The following is a 26,228-nucleotide window of genomic DNA, read 5'->3' on the forward strand; positions in this document are numbered from 1 at the left end:
TCCATTAGACCATCAGTCACCGCATGTGGGTACACTCTGCTGCTACCAGACAGATAACCACTGGAAACAGTTGTCCATCAGCATGTCATACTATAATCCCATTAGCCAGGACACACCCAAACATGCAGCACATATTGAAGCACTGGAAACTACACTGCTCCAAGTCAAAATGCTTTACAATATCTGCCATTGAAAGTAAAGAAATCCCCTCAAGCAAGGACAAATCAAAGCACTCAGCTGCTAAAAAGTTCTGCAGAGGAATCTATTGTGAATGGATGGTATTGACGTCATGGTGCTTAACAGCAGACACGTTAGTGCAACGTATTGCTTTTCTTATCAAATCAATCAATCTTATCTTAATGCAACAGTGAGAACAAAAGGCCACGGCTCCGTGGGAGACCTGCATGTCAGGAAAGAGTTAAACACATGAGCGCATACGCCTTGTAGTATTGTGAGTTGCCACATTAGCCACAGAGCATCACAAAAATATTGTAGTGACTTTGCTGCAGGGTTCACATGCATTGAGACTCACGTGTGATCGCTGAGGTCGTCAGTATGCACTTGAATTCCTGAATGTGGGGACATTTTGTGTAGGTGCATCAGTGCCACGGGACACGTGTGCGTGTGTGTGTGTGTGTGTGTGTGTGTGTGTGTGTGCGCGCGCTGCATTTGTTAGTGTCATGTGAGGATGTGTAACATTGTCATGTTGTGGATATTGGTCTGTTTTATGTGCCTGGTTTGTGTGTGGTTTTGCTTTGCTAATGTCTCTTGTGATCTAAACGTATTAAGGAGTTTGCGTTGCGACAGTCTTTGCCAGTAACACTAAAAACTCTTTCCATCCACCCAACAGAGGTTTGGGTGGTGCAGCCCTGGTTTCTTTAAGGAACTGAGAATGAATATTTGTGGTTTGTGTTGTAATGTTCATATTGCTAGTGTCAAGCACAGCCAGGAGTAACTGATTAACAGAATGCATTGAGAAATTAACTGTTGTTTGTCTTCTTCCACACACAAGATTAAATAGGACATAAAGTCAGTCTGTGACGGTAAAAGCAGCAAAAATAGAGCCTACATTTTTATTTTTTTTTAAACGGATACTAGCATAGTATTCACATAGGAATCACCACTTATGTACTGTACATGATTTTAATTTTCCTCTTGAAACACACATGATTCTTGTTGGAAAGAATACACTTTCCTAGAGGCGTTGGGATCTATCCCTGCAACTTATCATTTGAGAAATAATTAACAAGGTCAAAAATGGGTGCCATTTTATTCTCATCATGCATTTAGGCAGCTGGGAAAGAATAAAGTTCCCACTAGGTAACATCCCACTTTTTAGTTGAGAGCGTTCAGATTAGGTCAATATGCAACATAGTCATCCTCAGAAATTGTGCTCTGTTTCTGCTGTCTGAATACAGAAAATGATAACCTTGTCATCGTCATTATAAACCAACACAGGGGTGAAATGAAGCAAATGCTATCAATATATAACTTGTACAATACATGTTTCTGTGTTTTCATGCTCTGCACTTTTTGATATTAAATACACAAAACAAACTAGGTAGGCTAGACTAACTATGTCTGGCTATTTCACTGTATTTTTGGACCAATTACATCTCTTAATATTTGAAAACTGCTATTTTCCTTCTTCCCTGCTGCTCCTGAATGCACCAGAACCAAAATAGTTGATTGGAGAAATTATATGTGTAAAAAACAAAGAACATTCACTGAGTTATAGCAGCAAAAACTATTTTTTAAAGTTGTCAAGAAAACAGTTTTAAAGACAGAGTAAAACCAGACCTTGTCCTACATTTCCTGTTGTGTCTTTGGATCCGTCAGCACATTGAAATCCTCTAACGCCTCAAAACTCAACAAGGCCATGTTATTACCACCCTATGATAATGTTGTGGCCATAACATAGTAGATCCTGCTACCTTTGGTCCTGATGTAATTGAAATTTAACTCAAAAGCACAGTACTGTTCAATCATCATAAGTTATTTTGAATTGACTAATTCTTTATTCACATTCCTAACCTTAAAATAGTTCTGTAAATTTGGAAGAAAACAAGTGACTTGGACTACAAAAAATAATGAAAAATACACTACAGACTATCTCAAGAAACAAGTTTTAAAAAATGTCAACTATTTGCAGTTAAAAAAAAAAAAAAAAAAATCTGATTTCTTTATTCGTCGAGCCCGGTGCCCAATTTAGAAACTTCTCTTAAATCATAGGAAACATTCAGGTCCTGACTTACAGCAGAAACTGCTGCCTGGCTTATGTTTTGCAGCGCCTGCATGCTTTGTTGTCATTAGCAACAGTGTTTGGGCATTTGGATGTCTGATACTCCTGAATGATGGAAACTTTGTGACCTAAATTCTACACCCAGTAATGCTGCATGAGATCTGACTCATTATGTCTAAGAAGAGGGTGGAAAAAGAAAGCTGGGAGAAGTAGAACGATGAGTGTGGATAAATACAAGAAGGAGAAAGACGTTATACACAGAGTTTTAGATACTGCAGTATCTGTGTTTTTTTTGTAATAATAATAGAGTTAGTCGAGGTGTACACATCAAGAAGGTTGTCTTGAGGGTTGTGTGTGTGTGTGTGTGTGTTTAAAGGGTTGGCTACAAATAGAAACAGAGGTCCCCTGGCCATGTTTCTGTTAATTGTTGATACCGGAGCTGAACTGGAAAATTTGCATTCTAGCAAGTTATGTCCCTGAGGAGCTTAATATCTGGTTTCCTGCCAAATATTTATCCCAACAGCCACTCTCTCAACGTGACTCCAGTTTTCAATGATCGTCATCTTCCAACATGATTTATAGTGATAATTTAATACAGTATTGTTGACACTTGACACTCATATCTTTTGCATGTATTTGAAGCTCATGTAATTTAGGCCACCTTACATGCTTCTTATTGAATGCTGTTACTCCAATAGATTAAACACCGAGTTAAGAGTTTTGTCGGGCTTTGCATAGACTGTATATACAAATGGATGTAGAAGTACCCTTAAGTTAAATTCCACTGAGGACCACTAGGGGCTGACTAAAAAAAAAAAAAAACTCAGGTAAACTTTCATTCAAGCCTGGTTTGATTGACATGCCTGGAGTGCGCTCAGGTTGCCGGTATAGGTGGGCAGGCAGTGTCCTCGGGTTCTTAGTCAGATCGACCCCTCATCCAAATATGGTGATTTCTGGCTCCAAAAAAACAAGGTGGCATCCAAAATGTCAGACTCAAGGTTTCAAAGCAGCAGTTCACAAACCAATAGGTGATGTTACAATGGTAACACCTGTTTTTTACAGGTACACCAAATTAATTCATAACAGTGTAAAGTGAGGTCTATAATTATCTACACTTCAGCATGTATTCTGTTTATGAGCCAGTCAGCCATCATGCACATGAGTGTGACACTGTGTCTATAAATAGTACTTCTTGCTCCAGAGTGAGAAAAATACAGACCATCGTGTTTACTGTCTTAAGACTGGATAAACATACAGTATTGACGTGTTTTCATATATTTAAGTAATTAAAGCAGTTCACAGTTTGAACTAAAGCTTACAGTATGATGCGTTGTTTTATTTTTCAGAATCTTGCTGTATTGTTTATTCAACTTTAAAAATGTTTTAATTAAAATTAAATTAAAAGTCTCTTTTTGTCCTCTGCTGCCCTTCTTTATCTTTCAGGTATCCAGGTGACCAAGTGAGGAGTTCTGGTTCTGCAACTGCCCCATCTGTCCTGCGCTGGTGAAACGACCTCATCCTTTTTGTCCTCCTCAGTAAAATAATGCACTTAAGACAAGTTTAACTTTGCTCTGCCCGATTCTTGTTTTGGTGGGTCCCAAGTTTTGCCCATGGCTGGTCCCATTTCAAATCGGTAACCACCCAGCGCCAAGCTGGACCCGAGGATCCCCCGTACCTGTTCCCGCTCCTCTGCCCCATCCCCTGATAACATATCTCAGCATCACAGCCCAGAGCTCCTATTGGCCAGCGAGGAAACGGAGGAGGAGTATGTCAGTGAGGCAAGTCTGCTGGCTGCACCTCAGGAGTTCACGGCCATCTACAGAGATGCTGAGACCATTACTGGTAATGTTGCATGCATATGTTATAACCATTGGTAGAACAAAAGCTTACTGGAATCCATTTGGCTTTGTTGAATCAGCACTTTGTGCATAGGTAATTCATCTGTCAAAAATGCTCTACTTTAAAAGTCCATTTGGTTGCACAACTATATTATCTGAACTTAACCAATTAAAAGTTTACAACAATACCATCCCTAAATTTGGGAACAGTTTTGGAATAAATTGGCAGGAACATTGGAGGCTGAGGGAGATAGTGTGTATGAGCTGTGAGAAACTGGCCCTGTCTGTGACCCGTTTTTAATGTCACATCCTGTCAGTAAAGCAGCTCCAGGGGACCTCAGCTCTGGGTATCAGCCAGCATGTGAAAGAGAGAAGAGCTCCCTGTGGACTGTTTCTGTCAGGTCTCTCACTCATCTCCCCCTCTCTCTTTTCTCTCCCCATCATCCCTCTCTCCTACAGAGCAGAGAGACACCAAGGCTTGTCTTCAGTGGTCAGAATTTAGCTGTGCAGTGGCCAATCTCCTCTCTGTTTACAGTCTGGAGGAGCCTGTCTGGGCCTGATACCCTCCAGACACTTTTAACTGAAGTGATATTAAATACAAGAATGAATATTAATTTTTGTTTGTTGTAATGCTAATCATGCAGCACTCTATCATGTCCCAACTGGGTAACAAAAACTGATGACAGATAAACCTATCAGAATCATAGAGAGGCTGCATCGCTGCAGTGTACAAGTGATGAGTCTAGCACACCATCTCCTGTTATAAAACTTGTCACTTTGAAGTTCAACAACACTGGCTAGTTCACTGTTTAACAGGAGCTTAGGCCCCTGAGCAACAGAAAGGAAGGGACAGGGGGCTGAATAGTACTTTGACACAGTCATAAAGGGTTGCCAAGAACTTGTACAGCACCAGACTAGAGAATCAGTTCAGCAGTGTCTGAGACTATGAAGCTTTCTAACATACAAACTACAGGAAAAGGCCCTCCCAAGGACCTTCCTTCCCACCCCTGAGCATGACATCAGTTCCATGTATTATTTTGAACAGCAAGGTCCCTTAATTACATGGTGGGGTACCAAACTTCAATACTTTTATGGCACTGACCAAATCTGTCCAGCAATAACTTGCATGTGAGCCTGTTAATTGTAAATTCAGAAAACAACCTGGGTTACACTTTCCCCCTCTAAACTGCAAGAAAACTAAAGATTTGTACTGTAATGTGTAATTTCTTCAAATACATTTTATAAAATTGGTTTAAAACAAATATTTTTAAGGAATCTATATAAAAATCAAGGTATTGGGAGCAATATCTGAATCAAAAACCTTTGAACGATGCCCTACTTTATTCTCAACCCAAAAACAGCCACATGGCCATAGCAACTTCCATCCATCTATTTAGCTTCTAAAATTGCTTATTATTTCACAGTGTACTGCAGGACTGCAGTCTATCGCAGCGTACATTTGGCAAGAGACAGGTTACACTGTAGAAAGGTCATAAGTCTATCACATGACTAACACATACAGGTAGACAACCAATTACAACTAAAAGCCACTTAAGACTTGTCAGTGCACCTGAGATCATTTAGCAAGATATCTTGGATGCTTCATGCTTGGTACAATAAATGGTTTTGGGAAAGTTGGACTGACAGGGCTTCAATGTTCATGAATACAAGAGCTTCTTCAGGAAAATCTACTGCTGACTGTTGTGTGCATATTAGTAAAGGACCCATGCGGAGAGGGGGTGCTACCTTTTCTGTGGTCAATGAATCAGTGCGTTAATGGCTGGACTGCATGCTGCTTAGTTTTTGGAGCAAAGTAAAAGGAACACCACACGGTGTAGTACACCACAGTGAGTTACAGTAGCCCTGCAAAGCTTATTTGATGCTTATTAGTTCCAGTTTTTTAAAACGGTGTCAGAGAAATTTCAAAGGAAATTTAGAAGTCTTTTTGCGCAGTCACAAAATAAACTCCCAGGAGGAAAGTACCACAACACTGCATTATTACTACTGCTTTACTTTTCTCTTTCTCAAGTGCTGAATCTATATCTAGATTAACGCGCATGGCTTTTTGTTTAAAATCTTATCCATATGTGTCTTTTAAATTGTTTTACCTGTATTATACAGTGGTGTGAAAAAGTGTTTGCCCCTTCATGATTTCCAATTTTTTTGCATGTCTGTCACACTTAAATGTTTCAGATCAAACAAATTTAAATATTAGTCAAAGATAACACAAGTAAACACAAAATGCAGTTTTTAAATGAAGGTTTTATTATTAAGGGAGAAAAAAAAAATCCAAACCCACATGGCCCTGTGTGAAAAAGTGTTTGCCCCCTCCTGTTAAAACATAACTTAACTGTGGTTTATCACACCTGAGTTCAATTTCTCTAGCCACACCCAGGCCTGATTACTGCCACACCTGTTCTCAATCAAGAAATCACTTAAATAGGACCTGCCTGACAAAGTGAAGTAGACCAAAAGATCCTCAAAAGCTAGACATCATGCCGAGATCCAAAGAAATTCAGGAACAAATGAGAAAGAAAGTAATTGAGATCTATCAGTCTGGAAAAGGTTATAAAGCCATTTCTAAAGCTTTGGGACTCCAGCGAACCACAGTGAGAGCCATTATCCACAAATGGAGAAAACATGGAACAGTGGTGAACCTTCCCAGGAGTGGCCGGCCGACCAAAATTACCCCAAGAGCGCAGCGATGACTCATCCGAGAGGTCACAAAAGAGCCCACAACAACATCCAAAGAACTGCAGGCCTCACTTGCCTCAGTTAAGGTCAGTGTTCATGACTCCACCATAAGAAAGAGACTGGGCAAAAATGGCCCACATGGCAGAGTTCCAAGACCAAAACCACCGCTGAGTAAAAAGAACATTAAGGCTCGTCTCATTTTTGCCAGAAAACATCTTGATGATCCCCAAGACTTTTGGGAAAATACTCTGTGGACTGACGAGACAAAAGTTGAACTTGTTGGAAGGTGTGTGTCCCGTTACATCTGGCGTAAAAGTAACACCGCATTTCAGAAAAAGAACATCATACCAACAGTAAAATATGGTGGTGGTAGTGTGATGGTCTGGGGCTGTTTTGCTGCTTCATGGCCTGGAAGACTTGCTGTGATAAATTGAACCATGAATTCTACCGTCGACCAAAAAAGTCCTGAAGGAGAACGTCCGGCCGTCTGTTCGTGACCTCAAGCTGAAGCCAACTTGGGTTCTGCAGCAGGATAATGATCCAAAACACACCAGCAAGTCCACCTCTGAATGGCTGAAGAAAAACAAAATGAAGACTTTGGAGTGGCCGAGTCAAAGTCCTGACCTGAATCCAATTGAGATGCTGTGGCATGACCTTAAAAAGATGGTTGGTGCTGGAAAACCCTCCAATGTGGCTGAATTACAACAACTCTGAAAAGATGAGTCGGCCAAAATTCCTCCACAGCGCTGCAAAAGACTCATTGCAAGTTATTGCAAACACTTGATTGCAGTTGTTGCTGCTAAGGGTGGCCCAACCAGTTTTTGGGTTAGGGGGCAAACATTTTCACACAGGGCCATGTGGGTTTGGATTTTTTTTCTCTCTTAATAATAAAAACCTTCATTTAAAAACTGCATTTTGTGTTTACTTGTGTTATCTTTGACTAATATTTAAATTTGTTTGATGATCTGAAACATTTAAGTGTGACAAACATGCAAAAAAATAAGAAGTCAGGAAGGAGGCAAACACTTTTTCACACCACTGCAGAAGAATGCAGTCAACATGTTTACTTTGTAGCAAAAAAGTTAAAACATTGAAAACGTCAAACTTGATCTCAGGCAGAAAAACTCTTACTTGTCGTCTTTGTCGGGAACAGATTCGTAACATGCTGGTGGAAAAATCAAATGTTGAGACATGCTGTGGTAATGTCATCTGTATCACTGAAGTCATTCAAGGGCAGGACACTTGACGTTAGGTCAGTGCTGCCATCTGCTGGTAAAATGTAAGTTAAATGTATGAATTGGTCAAATTCAAGTTCTTTCTCCTCTCTGTTTCCTCCTGTTTCACTCTCATCCTCCACTGTGTCATTCAGTCTCTCTACCTAACTCTTTTTTTGAACACTTTCTGCCTGAGTAGTGTGTGTGATTTCACTGAGTGTAGAGGATGAATTAACATAATGAGCTGAATGGAGCAGCTCATTGCCATGGGGCAGTTCTTTGGTGTGAGGTTAATTCTCCGTGGTTACCAGCAAGCAGTGATGTAAACAGTTGAGTAACAGTGAAATTATGGGATGCTCGGTGAGGAGAAGGATCACGAACAAACAGAAAGGAGACAGAGGACAGAGAACTTGAGTGAGACACAGACGCAGTTATGTAAGTGGACAAACAGAGGTGAATCCAAACTGCTGCGTGTGCTCCCTGACTCTGATCCAATCACGGTATGCTAAAACGTCCATTGTGCTGTAATGTTTAGAGGAGAGCATGATTTGGGTTCATTGTTTACATTATCACACACAAAGTAGCAACAGAGCCAAGTAACATGAGGTTCAAACTGCTGACCGAGCGGCGGATCTATAAAGTGCTCTGAACTGTTCTGTGTGTGTTGACAGATTAGCTTCAGTGAGCTACAGCCACTCTGACAGTGTAGTCAAGTTTATTTAAGGGAGTTTAGTCACAGTGTAAAAGTTTGACTCAAACTACACACATAAACTTAGTGTTGCCATGGGTACAGTGTTTTTGTACATGGAAAAACTGAATCTGAACAACTGAGAGTCAGGAGACTGTCTGGCTGCACACTTGACAGAACAAGTTGAACTGCATTAGTTTGGTTGTTACAAGAGTTTTTCAGTAACACTGCAGGATAATCTTGTGTTGACTCTTGTAACAAGCTCCATTGCTTTAGGGTTGAAACTATTTGATGGTCTTTTGCATCTGAATATAACGTATTATATAAAATATTGACTGTCAAGGCTGAGTTCATAACAAATGTAGCCAGACTGATGTCACCTTGAAACAGAGTGAACAAAGGAGAGTTTGTTTCCTCTCTTTGGATTTCTATCTCATTTCCCAGGCTCATGAAACTAGTGTTGTTCACCCACTCGTTTACATACTGTACAGTATCAGATGGAGACACATTTCCTGCCAAGTCCATGTCTCCTTATTATTCTAGCTCTTACATCAGTGTAGACCACATAACAGGAGCTCTAAAACTACAAGACTAAAAAAGGACTTTATCAACATCCTACACAGTTCTCGTGTTATATTCCAGCTAAGTGTTTTACACAGTTTATGTCTTTGTTTAGTCTTTAAAAAACCTTTTTTTTTTCTTTTCTTTTATTGCTTTTAGTTACTAGTCTGGTAAACTCTGTTTATTTGATACAGGTAGGACAATTATCTTTAAAATGATCCTTTCCTACAGTTATGTATTTTTAGTGCACATGATGTTTATGTTTAACCATCCTGCAAAAGTTCCAACAAGACCAGCTAATCAATATCACCAGCTTACAATCACGTCCTGATCAACTGATACGATGAACTGATTTTGGATCAGTTTCTCTGGTGAGGTCAGATTGTCAGCTTTTCTCAAAAAAACTTTCCTCTTTACCCTTTATTGGCAATAAATGACCATGAGGAGACATACTGGAAGTTAAACAAGCATTAACAATTTAAATCACATGAACAATAACCCAACAAGTGTTGGGTTATGTGTTATGTACTGACCAACACAGGAGCACTGTCATGTGTGGGAGTTCCCAGGGTTTAATCCTACATTGTAGAGGCTGGACTGGTGGACATGATAATATTTTTGACCAAACACCTCAATAATTATATTGTGACAATAGATTTTTGATAATAATCATCAGTAATGTGTATATAATGACTAAGTGAGTAAAAGAAAACAATATAGAACAGCTAGAAGAATCTGGTAAGTTCAGAACATTACATTACTTTACTGTGATTCAGCTTTTAAAACCAGGAAAAGTTGTTTTGATATTACAATATCCAAAATCAAGGACTATATCGAGTGTCATATCATGACATAATGTATGCAATATAATAATGATATATCGCTGGACTGAGTCAGAGTTCAGCCCATATTAAGACTGAGAATCAGTTAACCAAAGAGTAAAGTTTTGTCATGTTGTTTCAACAAAGAATACAAATGTCTCTTCAAGTTAAGTGGTGTAATGATATATTAGAATACCTGGGAAATAACCTGATAATATTTATGCCGCTCTCTGTTATTTCCTCTGTTTATGAAAAGCTGTATTCTCCTTAAAGATGTGATGTGTTGGTACTTTGTGGAAATTTACATTTGTAATGAGTCTGGACGTGTACTACCTGTCTCCTAGGACTGGTGGTAATTTGTTATTATTTCATACATGCTAGCACCTTGGTGAAGACCTGCACACATGCATCTGGACTCGGAGATGTAAAGCGTTAGCAGCATTTGAACACACTGGCACAAACTCCTCCATGTAGATCTTCTGTCTTATTTGACCACAGTGACGTACTCTACTGTATTTCATATGTGCACCCTCTGTGATCAGCTTGTGCTGCAGTCTAATTCTGAACAGGCCTGTGCTGCAGCTGCATGAGAGCAAAACTGGTCTGAAGTGGAGTGTAGTTTGCCCCAGTTAGGTGTTCCCATACAGTATATAGGTTCAGAGACTAATAGAAAGCAGCATGCTATTTCCTAGAAATAGAGTTCAGAATTCAAACAACCCAAAATGTGTTTTTTCATAAATATAGTCAATTGAATTAAAATGTATTTTAGATTAAATGAGCACTTTGAAAACATCCAGGAGAATACTTGAAGAACTCAGAGGAGAGTTGATTGAGAATTGAGGAGAAGATTTGGAAGGTGTTACGAATTTCCAGAATAACACTCTCCCAGAGTCAGATTTCTTCTTTGGATGGGTTTTACCAGTGGTAGTACATAAATCCAAGCACAATTTCCACTCAGAGTTATTACTTAAAACGTATTCAAATATTTCTAAACTAAAACATTTGAATCATTGGTTACTTGGCACTCCAACTGCTTGTAAACTACCATAACCACTCAAATAAACAAGAAATGTAGTAAAGTAATTCTAAATTGATTACGGTAGCTTTAATTGTCTTTTACACACACACGTGCAGGAATACATGTACTCATATCAGGTGCCATGCAATGCCAAAAGCTGGGATCTGTGAGATTACATGGGAAACACTGAGTGGAGTTTTGGCAGTTTATCTGCTGCAGCTTTGCTCGTGTTGTACCGGATATGATTACTGCTGTAACAAGGAGACATCGTTTCCGCTGATTTGTTGCTCTGGCAGTTAAACACTCGATCTCTAATGTAAAACTGTAACAAAATCTAATTTATGTTGAGCTCTTCCTTTGGATAAAGGCCGTGTTTCCACCCCAATGATTAAAAAGCCATTCGTAATGTCTTTAATGTCTCCATCACTTCCTCACATTTGAATCTCACAATGTAAGAGTTTAACAGAGGAGCTGCTAGAAAGTCAAAACAGTACAGCGGTGTGAGCAGCTTCAGGCCTGCCATTGCACACACTGTGTTTATACAGGATGAGGGTAGAGAGAGTGTGTGTGTGTCTGTGTGAAGTTCGCTCAGCTCGTAGGAAGAGTCCAGCTGGGTTTGTTGGCTGTCAGAGTGAGAGAGAGAGAGAGAAAGGGCAAGTGTGGGGCGGTCCATGTGTTTCTCGTCATTGGCATGTCAGGCATGACGGACCAGTTTGGCTCGGGTCTTTTGCTCTTCACTCCTCCCTCCCTCCCTCCCTCCCTTCCTCCCTCCCTCCCTCTTTTCCTCTTTTCGTCTCTTGAACCCAGTCGCCGTCCTCTGAAACTTTTAGCACCCTCTCTCTTGTTCTTCCTGTTTCTCACCCTCCCAACACTCTTTCTCTCTCTCTCTCCTGTTTGTGTTATTTTCTTGCGACCTTGCCCTCTTGTGGACCAGTGGAAAATGTGATTGGAGGGCAGGAGAGTTGGTGGTTGTCGGGCTTCAGGCACCATGAGTGAGTACCCTGAGCACAGAGTAGTTTTCTGGCAGTTTCAGCTGATCGCTGGTCTCTCTCTCATCGCTTTGTGTCCCTGTTTGGCTCTTTATGTCAGTCCGTTGTTGTTTTTTTGCCTCTTAAACTGTTATAGTTACAAGTAAATTGTCTTTACAAGTTTAAACATTTGTATTTTCAAGCCAATGTTTACTGGAGGTGTCTGAAAAACAAAGTGTCAACCCTTTCATTGGAAGTCCTCTGTGTTTTAACTGTTAAAGAGATTGAAATTTCAGGTGTTAAAGGTTAAAAGGTTGCAATGAATGTATTGTAGGAAGATCAACTTGGCTCTTAAACTTTCTCTTGGCCAAAAGTATCATTACTGCACTGAATTGGTCAACAGGAGGCAGCCATGTTGAACTTCAGTAGAGCTGCTGTTGGGTTCTTCTTTCTGTTTAACAACATTTCTGAAGTCATATCCAGGTGATTCAGAAATCTGATACAGAGACCACGTGTGGTTGATTTGAGACCAGCTCACATGCTTGACTACCTTCTCTCTTCAGTGACCTAATTTAGGGTCTCAGTGTAGTGACACCACACGTATTCACACAGTACTGTATGTGCAGAATTGGTGCCTGTGTGGTTCGGTTGGTAGAAGGGTAATAAGACACTTCTGTATGACACTTGCACGTCTTGATTTAAAAATTTTCCGAACTTTTTTTGTTTTAGTTTGACCAAACACTGTAGTACTTTGTGTCCTGGACACATTGGTGTGTTTATTGCTCAGACTGACTGTGTGACTGTGGTCTATTCCTCCATTTGAACTTGAACTTTCTTGCTCTGGCAGCTACAAGCTGCTACCAATGTTGGCCTGTCCCTGCAGCTTGTGTTCTTTTTGACTCCTGTCTATGTTTGCATTTGAATATTGGACTTTAATTTCTCTTGGATATCGATAAACATATTTATTGATCCCAATGATTACAAAATTTAATTGGTGTAGGTGCTTTTTTAATAGTCTGATTTGGTATGAAAAGGGACAACTTTGTCCCTGATGGATGTGAAGTTGTCCTTGTGTTGCTTGTCACTGGGGGTGTGGAAAAGTCATATGATAATACTTATTGTCTCAAAGATAAGTGTAAATAAATTAATATTCATATTGTACTCGCAGTTATCGCTGACAGCATGGTTACTTTGAACTTTGGACTGCCCCAGTGAGCTTTTTCTGCGCTCTTTACAACTTATTTAGTGAGTTTTCATTTCAGGTCTCTGAAAATAATATCCATGTAATGCAACCTAGATAAGTGAATACAAGTACAGGTTATAAATTACATCTATTGATCTGACAAAAAGAGAAAATGTTCAAATTGAAAGCTGGTCATGTTGTTTTATAACAGACGCACAGCTTCTCCTGTCTTCACTGACCTTTTGTCAGCACACTGCACAGAAGGGTTTGGTGCTATTATTATCCCCAAACATGTCCTATCAGTCCTCATTTTAGGAGCTGAAGTGCATCAACCATATTTCATATCATTACAGAAGGAAAATATTGTGATATTGAATAGCAACATCCTTTTCATCATCAGGTTTGCTCATGCATTAGTTAGCTTTTATTACACGCAATGTTCCAAAACTGAGTAAAAACTATAAAGGAGCTGCTGATTTACTGCTGTGCTGTAGACTGTGTAGTTTAAAGAGTGCTTATGTCAAATAAAGATTCAAACCAAATGATTCACCTAAGACAATAACAAGAATATTTTTCTGAGAATCATTAACACTGTCAAGGGGAGACAAATGAGTAAAATTTGATCCCTGGTAAAATATCCCTTTTCTGACCACACTGGTAATAATTCAGTACTTACTTGTGTGTTGAAACTCCACTGGCTGTGGTTTCTGAATGATTCCCCAGCTGCTGTGTGTGTGTTTCCCCTTTTCTAGCACAGTCAGTCTTTCAGTCTGGATTAGCAAACTGTAAGAGACGGCATTGTTAGAGAGACTTAGACAGACAGACAGTGGAGCAACAGAGCAGAGAAACAAAGGACATTATTTTTACTATGCTAATTCTGTCTGGCCAAGAGTTTCTCTGCTCCATATTTCTGTCGGAAAAGTGCCTAAAACCAGATTTTGTATGGGAACAGAAAGAATGTGAGCTCTAATAGAGCCCTAAATGGATGAGCATTTTAATAGCACACTATACTGATGTGGTCAGAGGCACATAGCTGAAAGCTGAGGTAAGGTGGTGATTCAGATTTGCACAGCAGCACACAAATGTGGTTTTCAGTAGAAGGCTGCAGTTCACTTATATAGAGTTTGTGTACCGGTTTGGCTTTTGTGTCAAAGATGTCTGCTTAAGATCTATAAATGATCACTGGTTTTACTTTTTTTTTCAACCAATAGGAAGATAGTTAGTAGTTCTGTACTGTAAATAGTACGTTTTCTCTGTAGGTGTACTTATCTGATGATATCTATAAATTCGTACTTATTAATTGATTAATTATTGAAGTGCTTATCCTTTTTTTCTACAAAACAAAATTCAATTATATTGGAAAAATCCTTGAAATGCAATCTAGTTGTTATCACTCATTAAAAATAGATGAATATGTAAACATATATTCTTACCTAAACTTTTACAACTGGACACAAGATGTGTCATACTTCACTTTAAAGTCCATTCTCAGTGTTTGTGAAGTGCAGGTTTCAAGTTTACACATCATATTTGATTAAGTTAAATCAGACTGGGTTGGCTGTTAAACTCTTTATGATGTCACAAATCCTTCTCGTAGGCCTGAGCCCTAAAATTTGAAATTATTTTTCAGTGAACACAGTGAAATTTTCCCTCTTCAGCAGACGGATGTGAAAACGGCCTTGTAGTTTTAAACACAGACATAATTCTGCACAGCGAAGCTCAGACATTCAACAGAAGGAACAACAATGTAAACACATTTTTGATTGGAGGGGCATTTGAACCTTCATTCGGGTCATTTAAGAATAGGCTGTAAGGAAGGCTTGGCTAGTTCCTCAATGGGCCACTAGAGGGCCTCATTCACCTTCAGATCAAGGAGATTGCATGAATGTCTTGTTAGGCCACTTGATAAATGAAACATGTTGTCTATCTTTTATATCACAACACAGTTTATGTCTTGTGTCCACTGTCTATTAGCTATCTGTAATTACTTTTAAAAAAAAATCTCACCAAAGAAAAGAACGATGACTGTACGGTATGTGTCTCTCTCCTTGTGCAGATGTGTGTAACAGTACTGATTTGCCGGAACTTGAGATTATCAGCTTATTGGAGGAACAACTGCCGCTCTTCAAGCTGAGGGCCGACACCATCTTCGGCTATGAGCAAGATGACTGGCTGCACACGCCGCTCGTGGACCCAAACTCTTCCCTCGACCTGACCACTGAACAGATCGAGGAAACCCTCAAATATTTCTGTAAGTGGATCACACACTGTATTCAAAAGATATTCACAGATATGTTCCTAAAACTAACACTCAAACAATGTCAAACACTACAGACTGACGGGAGTTTTAGTTTTAACCTTCAGGAGGCTGTTATTGGAGAGTGACAGTGAGAGATTTAAGATTTATGCTGACCTCAACCTCTTGGAATCAGAGAGAGCGATGGCCATCTGTCCGTCACAGTGTGACTGTGACAGCTGGCCTTGGTTGCCCAAACAAACATACTTGATTGGTTGCTCTCTCTCACTCCGTGTTGGTTGATGTTTTGCTCTCTTGCACTCAGCGCTCACGTGTTTTTATGCACATGTCTGCTCCTGTCTTATCAAACTAAGAGCTGCCCTTTGGTTGTCATCTAAGCCCCCCCCCCCCCCCCCCCCCCCCACACACACACACAAATAAATAAACACACTCAAATAAACACACACAGACACACAAACACTGCACACGGCAAACCAAGGGAACGTAGTGGTTTTTTTTTCTTTCCCACCACTATTAATTATTCAGTTCTAAGTCGTGTCGACTTTAATAGTGACACAGGGTGAAAACACGTTCTAAAAGTAGATCAAGCATCTTATGAATTGGTGAAGCAGAGAACTGAGACTTCACCTCGATGCCCCTTGCTGACATGGTCACGTTGGCCTCGACATTCATCACAGACAGGCAGGCAGAGAGGAAACGACAAGGTCACGTTACATAAGAAAACATTACAAGAAATTATGCAAGGAGTGTTTTTCTAAAGAGTAAATATTGTTGTATGTTCCACACAGATTTTCTTTCCCAGTTATCCTCATACCTACTGGAGGCATGTTGCTCCTCATTATTGCCCCAACCAGATGGCCGGGTATTGACACCCTTAGGGGCCGAGATATCTGAGCAGCAATTGGCCATATTGTTTTCATTCTGGTCATAAAGCTTTTAATTGTTTTGAGTATGATCTTCTCTAAAAAAAAAATAAAAAATAATAATATTAGCCTTCATAATGTGCCATATAGGTGATGGTATGTAAGCATATATTTATGTAAAGAATTGTCAAGTCTAAATTACCCGCAGAACTCATGTCATTATATTGTTTAACAATGAAAGGAGTTAGCAGGGTATCATGCACGCTGGTGGTTGATTTGACCCGCTCCATGAGAAGGACGTGTCCGAGAAGATTATAACACGGAGGCAGATGACCAATCGTGAGCAGCTATATGTTGTGATGACATCACACCCACATGTCTTACTAAACAATGGAGATGTTCATTGGTAGATTTTTCTCATGGGCAGTCTAGCTTCAGTGTAGCTGGTGTTAAGTAAAGTAAACAATATGAAAAATAATAGTTAATGCGATGTGGATGAAGAGTCATTTTAAACAAACCAGTGAATATTCAACAAATAATACAAATAAATACATTTGTGTCTGATTTCTTATACTTGTGTAATAATCTGGTGTTATTTTTATTTCCTAATCATAAAAGTTGAAATCTACATTTATATAGATTGTAGTGTTTTTAATGATATCTAAATGTTTGAGTGTTCTGGCATGCATACACCAAAAGGTGCTCACGGACGTAAATGGTTTCATAACTATATTAATATTAAAACGGTGTACAGATATCTCTGTATTGTCACAAATGTAGTGGTAATACATCCTCGTGCAGAAAAAACATAGCGAGCTGTAATATCATTTGTAGCAGGGGGCTTATGCAACCTCACTGCGTTACATAAGTCAAATTTGGAGCAGTTGTATGTCCCTCTGGGTCATCAGTATTAAACTGTGCAAGTCACTTTATTAGCAGCGGTTGCTTTTTCATACTGCCACAGAAACATTTACTGTTTCAGCCAGTCCCCTTTTAATAAGCATCAGTTTGCCTGCGGTTAGCCTGTTAGCACCCAGACTTGTGTTAGCACCATCCTGCGAGCATTAAGATGTATTGAGCCAAATATTTCGGTCTGTTAGCACTTCCGAGGTGGTTGACATCGAATTTGGCTCATATTGTTATTCAGTGGATCTTTTTTTTTTTTTTTGGTGCCGTGATCAGCTTTCTGTCCCCGTTGCATGAGCTTCATTATCACTCCCCTGAATGACATGACTAAACCTTGAATACCCATTGTGTTCATTCATTTTGGGTTAGCCACGTCACCACTGCCAACGCTGCACTGCTTCCATGCTAACTGCTCCTACATGCTGCTCAACCGGAGGCCTTACGAGTCTGAGCCTGTTACTATAGCAACCACACAGAAGGACAAAGTCGAGGAGAGGAGGGGGAAATGCTGACATGTTAATGGTGGGCGGGAGTGAGCCAGTGATACTACTTCTCATTGGCTGTAGCGACCCTCTAGGTCCACCCATCCTATGATGTCATCATTATCATCACTTCTGCTGCAAAACCCGTGACTGCTGCTGCTGCTGCTGCCTGCTCGCTCTCTCTCCCTCTCTCTGTATCTCTGTGCTCATCGAGTCATTGTTAGGGATGCGGTGGGCCATGTGCACAGTTACAGCTGTCAGTGAGCAAAAGGGGAGAAAAAGGGTTTTAATGTGACCTTATGAAGACAACACTGGCCAGAGGACACAGGAGCAGAAGATAAACTGACATGAAGCCATAAGCAGACGATGGAATTGGATATGTTTGCTGAAGCTTCGGAGTGAGTGAGGAAAACTAATGGAAAGAGAATAAGGAAGGCAGACTGAAGAACTGTCTAACAGACTGACGGGAGATGGTGAATTTGCTGAAACCGTAAAGAATTCCTGATGGATAAAGAAGATAAACTATCAGTGTTTTTCATCTGCTGACAACTGCTGACGCAAGTAACGGTTCCGTGGGATGACATGCAGAAATGGCACCAGCAACACAACAAATGGAGCATAACACGCTGACAGGCTACTAATTAGTGAAGAACACAAAGGACATAAGATGAGAATAGGCCCACTCGCACCAACAATGGCCGTGGTAACTACTAAGCATGCTGGGATAGCGGAACCGAGTACAGAGCAACCGACCAACGGGCACTATCAGTAACTAATTAAACTGGAGAGACAGCTGCTTGTGCCTGACCATGCTGGGACATTGGATTTGCCAGAGATGTTACAGCTAAGTATGCTGGGACATTGGCAACTAAACAGCTGTCTGTCAGAGCAGTGACGATGAAGAGACGAGGCCTGACCAGAAGCCCGAGGTTTGTCAAGTCAGACTACTATGAACTGGACTGGTACTATGAGGAGTGTACCGATGGTAAGAGCCCGCTTTAAGTAGTGACATGTAGTTGTTGAAGAGTCAAAAAACTTACTGTGTTACTGGGAATGCAGTGGTGTGGTAAGAGGTACAGTTGAATTCAATTGATGTTAATAGTAAAATCCTACTCCTTGGGTAGCTGCTGTGGGAATCATGTATATCACAACAAGGCTAATGAAATACATAGAGCAAGGCTGGCTGTAGTTTAACTGTTGTAGAATAAAATACGCATTATCTTTTTTTTATCACTAGTGGAATCGGTTTTCATTCCTCACAAACCATGTGAATGTGACCTTGTGGCTTGGCATTAAAAACCATCAAAGCCGCAGCAATAAAGCTGCAGCAGACACTGGCTCCTGGATGCAGTAGGTGTTGTGTGGCAGCTGAGTCAGTGTGGTTTCTAAAATAGAGTCAAAGAGTAGCTGTGGGTGTAAAGTGTAGGAAGTGGGACTGGGTTTTCATTGTAGGTCCTCTTTGTTGTTTCTACATCAGGACCAGAGGGATGGCTTGTGCTTTCTGTCAGCTACCTGCTTCTTACAGGTGCTAAAAAAGAATGACAGAATAACTTCAGTAAAATGATGTTTATTTTGACTGTATGTCATGAAGATGGTGGCAAAGCAACTTAGTGAAAGGGTTTTCAAGAGAAACTTAAAGCAGTGAAAAAAAATCTCTACAACTGAGCCTGCACATTTTTGAAACCAACCTCAACATATAAATGATCCTAATGACATTGTATTAAGATTATAAACTTGAATAAATAAAAGGGGGAAAAAAACAAATGTTAAACAATATAGCTGACAGGAACAAATAAGCATTATGAATAAAAAAAAAATGTCTGAAAAGCTGTCAAATGACCCTTCAACTGTAGATTCTGGTGCAGTCAGTGCTTTTATGTAATGTACCCGAGCTTGTTACGAAATCTTGTGGTATTGTCCGTCAGTATGTAACCTGTGTGGGTAACGATTGTAAGGATTGATCTTCTCACACACACGTGGAGGATTGGTGGAGCCTGCTCATGTGACAGGGGTGACTTACAGCAGGTTACAGAAGCACCTGGTTTATTACCAGCCTGCCTTTAGCTCGTCCTCTCTCTTCACTCTGAGCCATATCTGTCTCTTCTGTCTCGCCTCGGTCTTGTTTTCCTCACACCTTAAAAAACAGATGCTGACTTGATGTGCTATATAACTATATTTTGCCTGAACACGGTTGTACACTTGTGATTTTTTTTGGGGGGGTATTTTGATAGAATTGATCTGTGTATCTAATGTGAAGGTCTGGTTGATGGAGAGAATATGATAGAGAAGTTGTTATATGTGCGATATTATGCATGTGTCAGAGATGCTCTGTAGAAATTCTTACATAACACTTTGAGACTGCTCAGCACCTTCCAATGTGAGCTGCGCAGCTTTATTATCCAGCTGTGGCAGCACGTCCTGGTTTGACTTCCAGTTTTTGATTTGATTTTTTTTTTTTTGGAACAAATGTTCCCTGCTGAATACTGACAGTTTTTACAGTTTTTTGCTCAATGATTAAATAGCAGATGAGAGGGGGGTGTAGTGTCTTTGATAAATCTTCTCATGGAGTGTAGAGGCAGAAATGGAAAGCAGCGGGTTTTATTCTGAGATGTACAGGGGAGGGATGAGGAAGTAGGTTGGTTTATATTTAGCCCAATGATTTGTATGCAGCTCCACTCTTGTTGATAGCAACCTGCCAAATACTCTTTGGCACTTTTAGCAGCCGAAAAAAAACAAATGGCTGAATGGACAGAGGACAACCAGGACAGAGGGGTGGGCCTGAGAAAAAAGGGCGACCTGTTCTTCTAGAGCAGGGGTGGGCAATTAATTTTCCCAAGGGGCCTCATGAGAAACTGGGACTGTTGTGGAGGGCTGGACCAACAGGCTGAACTCAATTCTGCTCAATATTAATTTTATCTCTTTAGAAAAAGCAGTAAATTGTATGTATTTTATTAGCTGTTACTGGTAGTAGAGATGTTACAATTAGGCTCTTAAAATGTGGTGCGAGCATTGTAAAAACGTCAACATTATATCACTATTCAATCAACATTCACGAAAAAGATTTTGAAAATTAGCATATTTTTTGCAGTATTTCAAAGAAAAATATACAAAAATGATATTTTGTTTGTAGTGTAATTACCTCATTTGCTGTTTTTCAGTTATTTGTTTTTGTTCAGTGAGAGAAGGGTTAGGTATTTTTCGGTTGTTTGTTTGAATCCCAAAAAACAGATCTCAGAAAACAAAGTGCAAATAAAATTGGATCCTTTAAGTTCCTCGGATTTTCTTCCTCCCGCCCATTGACAGGTCTCATTTTGCCTCAATTTCAAACCATACACTTGGCAATCGACATACTTTTACAACATATACAGTAACTTAAAAAAAAATTCAACACACACACACCGACATGTGCTTCATTCGCTCGAGGTCAGCAGCGGTAACGTTGTGCTTCCGTCAGCTTCATGGCTTCATCAGCCGCCAGCGGTGGAGGCTAAACAGCTCCTAACAATGACCATGATTCATTCACATCATACAAAACGTTGGTATCCTGACTGGTTTTTACTTTGCTATGTTCCTCAATGTAAATTACTCACAATTCTCGGACACAACTTAGTTAACAAGCACTCGATATCTCTTGGGAATCTCAAAATGTCGTACTTTGCTCCAAACCTTGTCTGCCTCATGCACCTGTCTGAGCTGCAGGGTCTCCGGTAGGTGAGTGGTGGTTCAGAGTGGGACGGGGGGCAAAGGGCTCTGCTCCGGAAAACCGCCAGGACGTTCAGACCACCAGCTCGCATGGTGAGACGTTTAGGGAACATCTGTAAATTGGGGTACTGAACATTACCTGGGTTACACATGAATGATGTGCACTTATTTACGTGTGATTCCTAATTTACCATTGACCTCATGCGGGCTGGTCAGGGACAGCCAAAGGGCCGGATGTGGACCGCGGGCCGTACAATGCCCAGGTCTGTTCTAGAGGGAATGTGAGGGATAGTTGTAGAAAACATGAATGAATCTGGGAGACAAGACATGTATTTTTGTGGCAGCATTACAGTTTTAATGGGGTTTTAGAAACCACTGTGAATAAATTATGTTTGTTTCCATGTCTTTATAGATAATAGGTTTTAAGCTGCATTTGCATTTGCTTATTAACTTTTAAAGGGAAGAATTACTTGATCTCAGAGGATGTGTTAACTTATCTCACATTACCTTCTGTATTTTAGAGACTGGGGACACAACCCAGTTAGCAAGTGGGACAAATAGTAGTCCTCTGTCTGTTGCTGTTCTCTTGGCTACAGTCACTATCACAAACGAAACAGTGGGTAAGAAATCTAAGAGGCTGTTTTTCATTTCAGCTAAGCGGATTTCTTGTGTCTTTAGTGGGGCTTTACACGTAACAATTATGTTAAACTTTACTTTTCTTGTCCAATTTAGTAAACATTTTTTCAAATATGCTGTTCAGAACATAGCGGAAGTACAGTATGAGATGGAGAGGTGGGGGGGAGGAGGTGAGGGGGGCATTAGAGTGAAAAAGGAAAACCTAGTGGAGCATAAAGAGTGAATGTGACCACAAAAGCGACGGGGAGATGAGAAAACACGGCCCAGAAGCACTGAGTGGTGTTTGTCCAGAACTCTTTTGCTGCTCTCACCACTGCATCCATAGGACCATTGAGTGAGGTTACTCAAGCATCTGGGATGGTACCGAGCTGGCATCAGTTTTCATGAGCAATTACAGTAATTACAACACTGGGGCAGTGAGTAATGAGCAGAAAAGTGGGCAGCTTTAATGTAGGATTGGACCTTGCAGGTTTCAGTAGTTCAGCTATGTGACATTGACATACTGCATAATACAGTATTAATTTGTAAAAAAAAAAACTCCTGAAAACTTTAGTCATATTATGGTAACATTTTCTTTGGAATATTTAAAGTATATTTATGCATTATCCAATAAGCCACTTGTTTTTAAAGGGAAACCTATTGAACTTTCTAACACTACACCCTCGGTTTATGTACCTTGTACATGGTGAGACAAGGGTTATAAAAGGCTCAAGGAAGACTCTCGTATTGAATGGTTAACTTATTGTTGGTACAGTACTACATGTCAGTCTTCAGGAAACTTACAAATGTTATGCAGGTTCCACTTTTTAAGTTTGCCATTATGGAGACAGATGTTTAGTAAAAAGGTTTTGAAGTTTGGCATGCGAGTTGTCTTTTCTGGCCATTTTCCCAAAGCCCCTATTGAAAATGTTATGCAGTCTGGTATAAACTTGACCCATAGTTGTATTTTCTTTTCTTTTTTGTGCCAGTTTTCAAAGCTACAGAGCAACCCTCTCGTGCATCTTTAGTGTTCATAAGGTTTTAATTAAATACCATCCAACTGTTCACACTGAGGCAAATATTTTGATTATTGGCATTGTTAGATAAACATTTTTCTGATTTAAAGGAAAAGGATACCCTTTTCTCTTCGGATTCACAGTATATTATTATTTAGAGAGATAAAAGAGGAAATGCTTCAATTGTCGCAACTTTACAGCTTAATGTATAAATAGAATAGTAGATTAAGCTCACTTATTCCACATATCTCACTTGATAATACTGTCTAGAGGTTAAATATGCAAAAAAAGTGCCTGTGTGTCTGGCTCCACCCTGGAAACAGGTGGATGTTTGTTATGTTTGCTCTGCCCTATTTTCACCATGGAGGCAAAGCGGGACTGTACCAAGTTGCTTTCCCTTGAGGGGGATTGTTAAGTGACTTATTTTCATTGTCAAGGTCCATGTTAAGAAACAGGTGTGTCACTCCTTCAGCCTTTTGTTCTTGTGATCAATGTGATTCTGAACCACTGTAATCCAAACATCACACGTGTTGAACAGTTGAGGATTACAGGGATTAAGATAAATATTAGAGATGTTAAATGCCCTCATCTGCTGTGTTAAATCTATTTTAACGTAGTTTTTTTTTTTAACCTTAAAAAGGTGATAACCTACAAACGATTGTGTGTGTGAGCCAGTCTACCCTAATGTCTATGGGGAAGTAGAATAGGCCATTCACTGACCAGTCACAGACGAGGAGGGGAGGAGTCGGGTTATCTGGTCATCTCCTTGTGCTGCCACAGGCGACAAATGATAGACACACTTTTAGAAATGCATACAGCTGATACTACCTGGGACCTGATACTACCTGGGACCTGATACTACCTGGGACCTGATGGATATAAACACAGAGGCATTTTCCAGTTTTTTTTTTTAGAGTGGAGTGTTTAGAGAGACAGACTTCCAAAAAGAAACACACACCCTCTCTTCTTTGGAACAAACCTGGTGTCAGGTGTGCACTTTGACATTTAGGCACACAGATTAGAGTGTAGATTCCAAGATTAAAACACACACACAGGTACAGGTAGGAGCCATGGTGTCACACCTGTGGGCTTTTTGGTCTACTGGTTAGCTGCAGTGCCAAAGTGGAGGATGGCACTCTTCATGTCTGGCACTGAGGACGAGCTGCAATTTACTAACCAGCCTGATGAGGACGAGGAATATGTTTGTGTGCCCACTCATGAAAGCACAGAGCAGGAAGAAGAAAATGAAGAGGAAGAGGAAGAATATGTCGGTTTTCCTCATGAAAACTCCAAGCAGGAGGAGGAGGAAGAAGAAATGGATGAAGAGCAACAGGTTTTGTGTGAAGGTAGTTGTGGTCACATTTCTAAAGTAGGGCAGTATCTCTCCTTTTGTTTTTCGCTGGGATGTGCACTGTCTCTGTGTGTCAGACCTCTGTTGTTGTTGTTGTCTGATTATTTGTTCAGAAGAGATTGTGATTCTGAAGAGAATTCATGGATACCTGTGTAACCGTTTTGAGAGGTGCCATGTCTCCTGTGGGGCGTGGCTTCATCCTGCAGGTGCAGTCACTCAAGTTGGTAACTTGGTTTGTGTATTTGGTCTCGGCACAACATGATTCATGTGCCTGCTTATGTTCAAATATGGGCTCGGCCCTCTATCACAGAGGTCATTTCAATGTTGTGTATTAGGTGCCAAAACGTCAGTTTAAACTGCATTTTAAAATGCAGAATTATTTTTTCTTTGACATTTAGATGGTTCTCTTGTGTTTAATAATGTTGGTGTTCCTTTCAGGGATGATTACACTGACAGATTAAAGGCACTAAATGTTACTGTGGCATGACAATGTTTTACTGTGGCAATTAAGATGGAAATAAAGCCAGGTCCGAAAAGGAAATATTAGTGACTTGCACTTGCATTACATTTTAACAGCTCTCCAGAGGCTGTGTTTGGGGTATTGATTTGAATAACAAGGCATCCTTTTTGTGCGTTGTCTTGGTGTTTGTTTGTTCTTTATTGGACTTGTGTGTTGCCCAGTAGCAGTCAGGGTCATTAGGCTGTCTGTAACTCCAGACCTTTGGCTCAATCAGTCCCCAAAGCACACTGACAGAAAACCAGGAGTGTCTATGAATAGCTTCATTTGGAGGTTTGATTACATTGCAGCTCAAAACTCTGAGTTACCAAATCAAATAAAAGTTCTGAGTTTGTTATCTATACAGTAGCTCTGCTCATCTAGTCGGGTGGAACATACTTTCTAAACTTAACTCTGTTGTTATCCAGATGGGTGTTGCTGAATAAGACCATATGTCTTTACTTTTCCTCTTTGTTATCCTCTGGGCACAAAAAAGAAAGGGAGGGAGAGAGAGTTAGTTTGTTTGTCTTAAATTACCTATTCGTTGAATAAAATACCAAGAAAGCCTCCTGATCACCTTCCAATATTAGGTTACACCTGTTTTTACACAGTCCAGGTCATAGTTGCCTTCTGTGACCTGTGTTTTGTTTTTAATACCTATGTATGACTGAAGTGGATTAATAAAGTAAATCAGTAACATAATTATTATTTCCTGTACACTTGATACAGTCCAGGTCATAGTTGCCTTCTGTGACCTGTGTTTTGTTTTTAATACCTATGTATGACTGAAGTGGATTAATAAAGTAAATCAGTAACATAATTATTATTTCCTGTATGTATATAAGCTTTTGCTGGTTAAGCCGTCTCCACTTGTTTGACGTGGGTGGAGTTTTACCATGGAAACTAACCAACATGTTATTTGATAGAAAGCACACACACTAATAGAAAGCAAGACATGTTGCACCTCGTCTTATCAAGTGTACAAACTCATAATGGGTCGGATAGCAAATGAATGCAAGTGATGCAGGTTTGTGTGTTTGCGCGTGTGTACATACATGTGTCTCCTGGTGATCCTCATGCCGATTTGTTCCCACAGTAACAATCTGTGCCTTAACAACCACCACCAGTGTCTTTATTGTGTGTTCGAATCACACTTGTGTCAGAAAGATCATTCTTGTCATCGAGATGTTTGCTTTGAATGATCAAACTCGTATCTGTTTTTAGCAACACTAGCTTCAAGGTTAGCCTGTCAGTCCACTACTTTGACGTACACTGAAATACCTCAACAATAATTGGTTGTATTGCTATGAAAT

At 40.1% G+C, this 26,228-nt stretch overlaps 1 protein-coding gene across 5 annotated transcripts in view; it reads left to right on the forward strand.

Annotated features, from left to right (window-relative positions):
- The first annotated feature begins 3,892 nt into the window (after positions 1–3,892).
- The window catches only part of trak1a (trafficking protein, kinesin binding 1a), a 41,915-nt gene continuing 19,579 nt past the window's right edge, over positions 3,893–26,228 (forward strand). The window contains exons 1-2 of one of the 5 annotated variants that reach the window (XM_069143282.1): positions 3,893–4,084; positions 15,284–15,478. Coding sequence is in view for 4 of the 5 variants with exons in the window: in XM_069143279.1 (XP_068999380.1) it covers positions 24,198–24,414 (217 nt within the window). In the remaining variant the exon portion in view is untranslated. Of the gene's footprint in view, positions 4,085–11,880; positions 12,069–15,283; positions 15,479–17,911; positions 18,721–23,996; positions 24,415–26,228 lie in introns of those variants that run through there. The other 4 variants (XM_069143280.1, XM_069143283.1, XM_069143281.1 and 1 more) reach the window with 4 other exon arrangements.

This window comes from Embiotoca jacksoni, unplaced genomic scaffold, assembly GCF_022577435.1.
Source record: "Embiotoca jacksoni isolate LCO1_2020_lvr unplaced genomic scaffold, fEmbJac1.0.p SCAF_11, whole genome shotgun sequence".
NCBI lineage: Eukaryota > Metazoa > Chordata > Actinopteri > Embiotocidae > Embiotoca > Embiotoca jacksoni.